The sequence below is a fragment of the Montipora foliosa genome, chromosome 13 (assembly GCF_036669935.1).
Source record: "Montipora foliosa isolate CH-2021 chromosome 13, ASM3666993v2, whole genome shotgun sequence".
Classification (NCBI taxonomy): Eukaryota; Metazoa; Cnidaria; class Anthozoa; order Scleractinia; family Acroporidae; genus Montipora; species Montipora foliosa.
In genome coordinates, this window is record NC_090881.1 from 29,666,873 (window position 1) to 29,674,372 (window position 7,500).

Below are 7,500 nucleotides of genomic sequence, written 5' to 3' on the forward strand. Positions count from 1 at the left end.
AATTTGATCATAAACGTTTGTTGTCGAAGTTGTAATCGAGATCCATGGATATTTTGGGAAAGCCGACGCAACTTCACCTACAATTGTAGGTTTGATTGCCTGACGAGTAAGCTTTGTCGTTGGGCAGTCTGTACTTTGCTCCAAGACGTCTTTTACTATCGCTTTTCTCGAAAATATTCCTTATCGATTGGGATACAGGGGACAAATAACCACGTTGTGAAAGTATCACCGCCAATCAAGTTCCAATTTGCGTCTATGAAAAAACAGACACATCATGTGAGATCCATATGGTAATGCAAGTCTTCAAAGACTGAGGTGATTGTACCATTTTGATGCCTGTGTTAGACATTTCTATACCTTGTATTTATCTCGGAGTTTTTTCTAAAAAAGCGCTTCATCTTTTACTAAACATATAATTTTACACTGTCAGAGAAGTCTCTTGGTTGGCCTCAAATAGTCTCACACACTACGGTTGGTTTCAAAGACTTGTGTTTTAAGATCTGTTAGTACTTCAGTTTGACTCATTGTTTACTCTCGGAATTTTCTTTTATTAATCGACTGCCTTCAGTTTCTTCTTGATTAAATAGGCAAGGTAAGAGAGTTGCGAACTAAACATTTCGGATTTAGTTGTCTCTTCTTCCCGCTTATGCGAGTACGTAGCTATAGTACGTGTTGTTAGTAAAAATTCTGTTTGAACTTGTTTTGGAGAACGTTTGCATGCTCAAGCTTAAATCGAATTTTGGCAAGAAAGAAACTCTACGCCATCGTCAATAGATTAATTCTTCTTTAGCATCAAGGTTCAATTTATATGTCTTATTAGATGTTTAGTTGTGTAGTATCGCTGAACATTTTTACGAGTTGTGCTGTATTTTGACGAGCCCACTAGGGCGAAATAACTAACTGTACAATATCGTGGAATATTTGTACTCGTTTCGTGCGTTCTTTGTACAATAACTAACGCAGTTGGATAATGATCTCAGTTACTACTAAAGTTCTCTTCTGAAAATCATATAGATGTGGATTTAATCTTTCTCTAGCTGTCAAACCACTGATCCATTTGACTGAGGAACGCCCCCTCGATCAACACCACGCCTACGCGGATCTAGTACATAAAGAAAGTTTTCATTTCCACGGGATTTTGATCTTGAGCGAAAGGAGGGAGCATGCACAGGAGTAGGCGCAAAACACCCGTCACCAAGTGGCCTGGGACTAGACGAAAACTTGCATATTCCATCCTGATCACTACTGTTTGTTGTATTAGAAGATACTGACGTTGTTTCAAGAGTTGGTATACCATAATATTTGTCCAGGTTATGTCTTTTGCCAAATTCCAGTGCTGATATTAGCTCGTCACGTGATGAGCTATATTCAGACGATGCTGAATCGTAAGCGCGTGGATCCCGTAACCCATGAGGTCTTTCGAATGTGTGATAAGGACTCCTTTCCTTCGATGAATCCGATTCTCTCCTTTGTGGTGCTGGAACGGGTCGGATTACAGGTGTCACTTGACTGGGGCCTCGTTTGGAATTCACGCCTGGGCGACGAAGATCAATCCGGGAAGGACCTAAACCTGAGTCACGAGGCCTGGGAAAGGCTGCAGGGTTCTCAGAACTAACAGGCTGAAATTCCTGGCTCTGAGTGCGGCTTTTATTGGGGCGGCTCAGACGACTGGCGGCTGCAAAACGACGTAAATCAGTATTTGATTCCAGTCCTTTTGATATGCTCGCGGTATCCAGCTCAGAACCACCATCAGCGTGCCCGCGAAATCCCAACACTCCCATTCCTGGAGTTCCGTTCAGCGATCTTTGCGCGGCATAGTATTGAGGGTAAGTAGCATGATCGTTAATGTCCACATAGCGACGCGATCGAGCTGTGGAATCAGTGTCATGGATGGTTGGCCTATGATGCACAGATTCGGCAAAATTTCCTTCCGATGAAGTATCACTAAAACTACCCTCAGCCGGGGGTGCAGACTGCCCGCCGGATGTGGATGATTGGTACGGTGGGGGAGGAGGTGGGTAACTTTCCTCTATTATTGGCTCGTGAGTGAGATGCGCGCGGAGCATACTCCTAGGGAGACTTATCTCGGATCCGTGGGTGAAGCGGATTGGCTCGAGTGATGATGACGAATCTGCAAGATTACCATTGGTTGAGGGGCTTCCTTCAGATTGGTCAGGGTTACTTTGCCTAGCGAATAAAGAGCACTTTAAAAATAACGCCATTCTGCAAATCACACTGAAATATTATTACGAATGATAAATATAAATTTGCTCAAGTAGAAATTCGTTTATTGTTTGGGCTTTAGCATTACCTCTGATCGTATTCTCCTTGTTCTATCGTTGCCAGTGAACTTCCAAAAATCCTTTGTTTCCAGTATTGCCTCCATCCTTGAAGAAACAATATAAAGTTTGCATCGGCTACGCTAAACACACCACAGGTTTTTCCAGTTGCACTCACTAGGTTATCAGTGCAAACTCACATGAACGAAGGGAAAACGCTCAAATGACGAGGTTTACAAACTCTTAAGGTAACGTGGCAATTAATCTTATCAGCTTCATTGATTGATTTGATTGATTAAATAATTCTAATAACATGGTTTTAGAGTGGTTTTCAATTGAGTGTGGAAAGTAATTAGTGAATTACTTTGGTTTATGATTACTTCACTCAGTGATTGGTTCAAAGTTCTCGCGCCATTTTTTCAACCAATCAGAAGTGAAACCAAAACCAATCGTGGCTCGCGCGTGCACATTTTCCCGCGCTTTGTGTCGGCTACGTGTAATTACTTCGAGTTTTGATTGGTTTACTGGATTGTCTCAGTCCTTTTTGATTGGCCAAAGTAATTACTTTGGTTTTGGTTTTACGACACTCATTTGAAAACCGCTCTATCTACCCAGCAATGCGATCCTTTCGGAAGCCAATGAGCGACAACAGAAAGCTTCTTAGCTACCGTACAAGTATCTTATGGTACACCTGCAGTTTATTGATTTGAAGGTGGATTGTGGATCAGCTAGTTTTGGGCCCAGCCTCCAATTCAGTGGGCTCATTTACTTCTTTATTAATTTGCAGTCATGGGGATTTTTATACCAGAAATATATTCACGCGTTAAACACGACAAAACTATAAATTCCACCCACCATGAATCTTTGCGGCATTTAGGTGTCCTGCGCGGACAGCCACCAACAACAAACATATGATGACAATTAGCATCAATGCACCGACTCCTATTACAACCCCAAGGAATGTAGGATTGCGATAAAACTGCGACCTTTTTGCGGTTGTTTCCTCTCTTTCTGATTCTTCCATCTCTTTCACTACAAAGGATCCCTTTTCTGCGCAAGAAATACAAACAAGAGTGACTTTTATACCGGATCGCATTAATCTAACTGCTCTCTGATAAGGTTAACGTTCATTTATTCGCAAATAGTGCTAACAGGTCCAATCAGACGAGTATCCAGTTGGCATAAGGATGTGATGCGCTATGCCAAACGACCGTCTATTTGCGTTATGCGTTTTGCAAAACAATACGGAGAGGGAGGGACGGAACTGACGCCAAATGAGGCGACAAGATAAAGAGAGCCTGCCCGAGAGTATTCCATGTTTCCTTTAACAACTTGCTTTTGTTCCCGATATTAATTCCCATCAAATGTCATGTACAGGACCTATGAAATTAAGGACGGCTATATATATATATAACACAATGTCACATTCGCATCCTTCCAGACGTCAAACAAAATTGGCATCTCAGCAAGAATTCAGCAGAGATTTGCTATTGGCCACTTTGAGGTTGTGCAGGAGACAGGGTCGAAAGCCTTGTTGAATTGCATAGTGGGACTATCTTGGGAGACGCATTTTCATCATTGCGTGCGCGGAGCAAGAAGTCAAGTTGCAAGAAAGCAATGTACCAGGAGTTGAGCTTCCTAAACCACCAGAATATTGTACAATGGCAATTTGAAAACGATGGCTCACTTGCCAAGGTGCAAAATTGTCCAGAAAACGAAAAGATTTGATCAAAAGGTTAGTGAGCAGCTTAGTCAAAATGTTTTCGAGTAGTAGGCAAGCTGGCTATAGTAATAGGCAGGAGAGGCCTTCGGACTTTGCTGCAAGGGCCGGAGCCCCTTGTATATGCTAGGCGGGTCCGGGGAAATGCTCCCACGGGGAATTTTGAAACTATTGGGTTCAAATGGTTGCATCTGGTGCATTTTAGGGTAAACTGAGCCCCTATTAGATAGCATTAAGATAACATTAAAGAAGAATCACGTAAGACTTTCGATTTTCAAATTAAAGTTACATTCCGCCAGAAGCATTATTGGAAAAAAGGATAACTTTTGTACAAGCAAGTACTTCTCAACTGTGAAAGTGAGAAACTCAGTTGCTGAAAGTTGACTCATAATATATTATAGAGCCGGTCAGTTAAACTGAAGGCTTCAGACCTTCAAATCATTTGAGCAATATATTATTACCTCAATGCAAAGCTATGGGTTTCCGGGGCTAAACACCTGATACCGTTTGAAAAAAATTAGAAATTTGCGGCGCCCTGCGTTAACGTGACGAGATCGTTTATACGCCTTCTTTTTTGTACCTGAAACAACCGTGACCGCTGACCATCCGTTCGGCTCGCTTTCCCACGCCTTTAGCACGCAATGTTTAAGGCGTTCCTACAGAAACGATTGTGTGCGGCTCGGGTTAGGCTAAGCTACATAATTCCCGAAAAATTGTTTAAAATTCTTTCCGGAATTTCCCAGACGAAAGCTCTAAAATTCTTTTAGAAATGCTAAAATTCTCCAAAAACTCTCTAAAGTTCCCGAAAATTCTTATAAATTTCGTTTCTTATAATGCAAAGTCTTCCATACGCATATTTGCTATCATTTCCGAAACTCCGGTGAGAAACCGCTGCTTAGATGCACTGTAGGACCCCTTTTGGTGAATAACCGCTGATAAGGAATGGATATGAACGGACTGATCCCTCTCCTGGTAGGTTGGAATACAAAAAAACACGTTTTGTCAACGTTTTTGCCTGTGAAAAGTTTCCAGCATGTCAGGTGAAAGTTCAAATTGCTCTAAAATTCTCGAAATTGTCAATTTACTTTCTAAAATTCCCGAGAGTTTCTAAAATTCTTTTTGATGTCTAAAATTCCCCCCAAAATTCCGGAATTATGTAGCTAAGGCTAGGGTAGGGTTTACGAGGTGTATTTTTTAGTTACACTTCAAACTGGAAGTTTTTAAGAGACCTTATAGACCGAATGCATAAATGGCGGGCAAAAAATATTCTTTTGTTTATGTGCTAATTAGACTCACTAGCCTCACTCTCAAGCAACATTGCTTTTGTATTTTGTACATGCCTACGAGGCTAGTGAGGCTAATTAGCACATAAACAAGAGAATATTTTTTGGGCGCCATTTATGCATTCGGTCTATAGCCTGAGAAACGATGAAGGCTTGCAGTATGCAATCGAGACTTAGTGATTAAAGGGACAACATAGTAAGAGAAATGGTAATGCTTCATTAGTATAATTTGTACTTTATAGTTTACAGTGATGAACAAAACCTCGAAACAACCTCATCCAGAATACAAGTCTGACAAATGTGAATTCGAAGTAAGTGGCAGATATTGTGTTGTAGGCGGCCAAATAGCCAGCTGCCGGCACATTTTGACTGAGCTGACAGTGAGATCGTGGTACATACGACGTTTACTTACTAACAACGCAAGTTACAAAGATTTAACCCAAAGTTAATTGTTATCGTACAAGATTTTACGAAAATCTTCTTGCAATGCAGAGTAAACGACTGAATGAACAGTGGCTCGTCCCCAAAACAGTCCCACAATGCAATTCAATAAGACTCTCGACCCTGCCTCCCACGAAACTTCAAAGTGGCCAATTAGGTGGATAGCTACTCAAACTGATATCTTATCATACCTCCAAATGTAACCTTGCGTACTTTACTGGGTTCTCCTCTACCAACCGCATTCAATGCAGAGATACGGAAGTAATATTCCTTTTTAAAGTCAATATCGTGTAGCACGTGGTAGTTGATGTTACTGATGTATTGTACTTTCCACTTGCCGCTGTTTTCGTTGTATTCAAGAATAAACATGGTCACGGGACTATTCCCATCATTCCATTTGCGCCAGCTGATGTTCAGAGCGGGCGAGTGATCGAGCATTTTGAAATCGATGATTTCTGGCGGAGACGGCGGTGCTGGGAAAGAAGTTAAAATCGAGCTTAATAAAGTCTGGTATTGTCCTCTAATAGGTTCAACTTTGTAATTTAACCAATTGAGGCTGAACGTACTTGCGAGTAAAGACTCACATACTTTTTACTTTTAGTTTCCTGACAACAGTTTTTCTTCCCAGAGTATTGCTTCCTGTGCATTCGTACTCCCCAGCGTCTTGTCGGTTCACGTGTTTAATTTCCAGTGAGCCGTTTGCAAGCTGTTGGTATTTTGTAGCATCAGAAAGATCGCGGCCACTGCTGTACCACATAACTGAGGGCTCAGGGTAGCCATATGCTTCACAGTCCAATATGGCAGACGCTGATTGTTTTGCAAGAGTGACGGGTAAATTCTCGTGAAAGATGTTAGCCTTGACTAAAGCAAAAGATAATTCTTGTGTAAGGTTAAAAGCACAATTTCTTAAAGTATCAGAAAAAAGGATAACGCATCTGCAGAGTTTTTGTTAAAGCCGGGACGCCGGGTAAATTCTCGTGAAAGATGTTAGCCTTGACTAAAGCAAAAGATAATTCTTGTGTAAGGTTAAAAGCACAATTTCTTAAAGTATCAGAAAAAAGGATAACGCATCTGCAGAGTTTTTGTTAAAGCCGGGACGCCGGGACCTTTACTCTGCTTTTTTTATTTTTGTCCCGGCTATTTTACGCGCAGGTTGTACGAGGCTTCTTTCAATATGAAAAGACTAGTCAACCGATATTTGTATTTTATTATTTAATATTTTCTTAAACCAAATCGTGCTTTATTTCTCTGCTACTGGGTATTGTTAGTTGTACCACAATTTGCGTACATGTACGTGTGGCTGATTTGGAGTTCATGACAAGATGTTATCAAGTAACAGAAAACACATTGATCGACGCGCCCTGCTTTCGTCATTAGGGAGTTTAAGCAAATTGCTATGGCGGGCTCTAATACGGCTGCCGGAAGTAAATTTCTTCAAAAATGAGACACTGTGCATGTTAGTCGGTTACGGTCAGCCGTAGCGCGAAGGAAATGAAGCGGAAAATCGACCAGTATTTTACCCAAAGGTACCCATTAGGCCTCACAAATTGAAAAATTTTCTGGGGGAGGCCCCCCTTACCCCCCAGTGGGAGGGGGACGACCCCCTTCCACACCTATCCCGCCTTGGCACAGCGTGCCAAGATGGCGGCAGAGCCGGTCAGAGCCGCCATCCCGGTCCCTGCTATATGTTCAATTGTCCCTGCTATTAAAAATCATAACAAAAACCCTGCATCTGGTCGTTGCTACAACTAAATTTACTTTGCTGGCAACCCAACAT

General features: G+C 41.7%; 1 protein-coding gene across 2 annotated transcripts in view; it reads right to left on the reverse strand.

Annotated features, from left to right (window-relative positions):
• Positions 1-846: 846 nt before the first annotated feature.
• Positions 847-7,500, reverse strand: part of LOC137982189 (cell adhesion molecule DSCAML1-like) — a 30,969-nt gene continuing 24,315 nt past the window's right edge. For both annotated transcript variants that reach the window (XM_068829255.1, XM_068829256.1), the window contains exons 16-20: positions 6,312-6,584; positions 5,915-6,196; positions 3,135-3,329; positions 2,312-2,387; positions 847-2,187 (exon numbers count right to left, since the gene is read on the reverse strand). In XM_068829255.1, the coding sequence (XP_068685356.1) occupies positions 1,041-2,187; positions 2,312-2,387; positions 3,135-3,329; positions 5,915-6,196; positions 6,312-6,584 (1,973 nt within the window). In that variant the 3' untranslated portion in view covers positions 847-1,040. The remainder of the gene's footprint in view (positions 2,188-2,311; positions 2,388-3,134; positions 3,330-5,914; positions 6,197-6,311; positions 6,585-7,500) is intronic.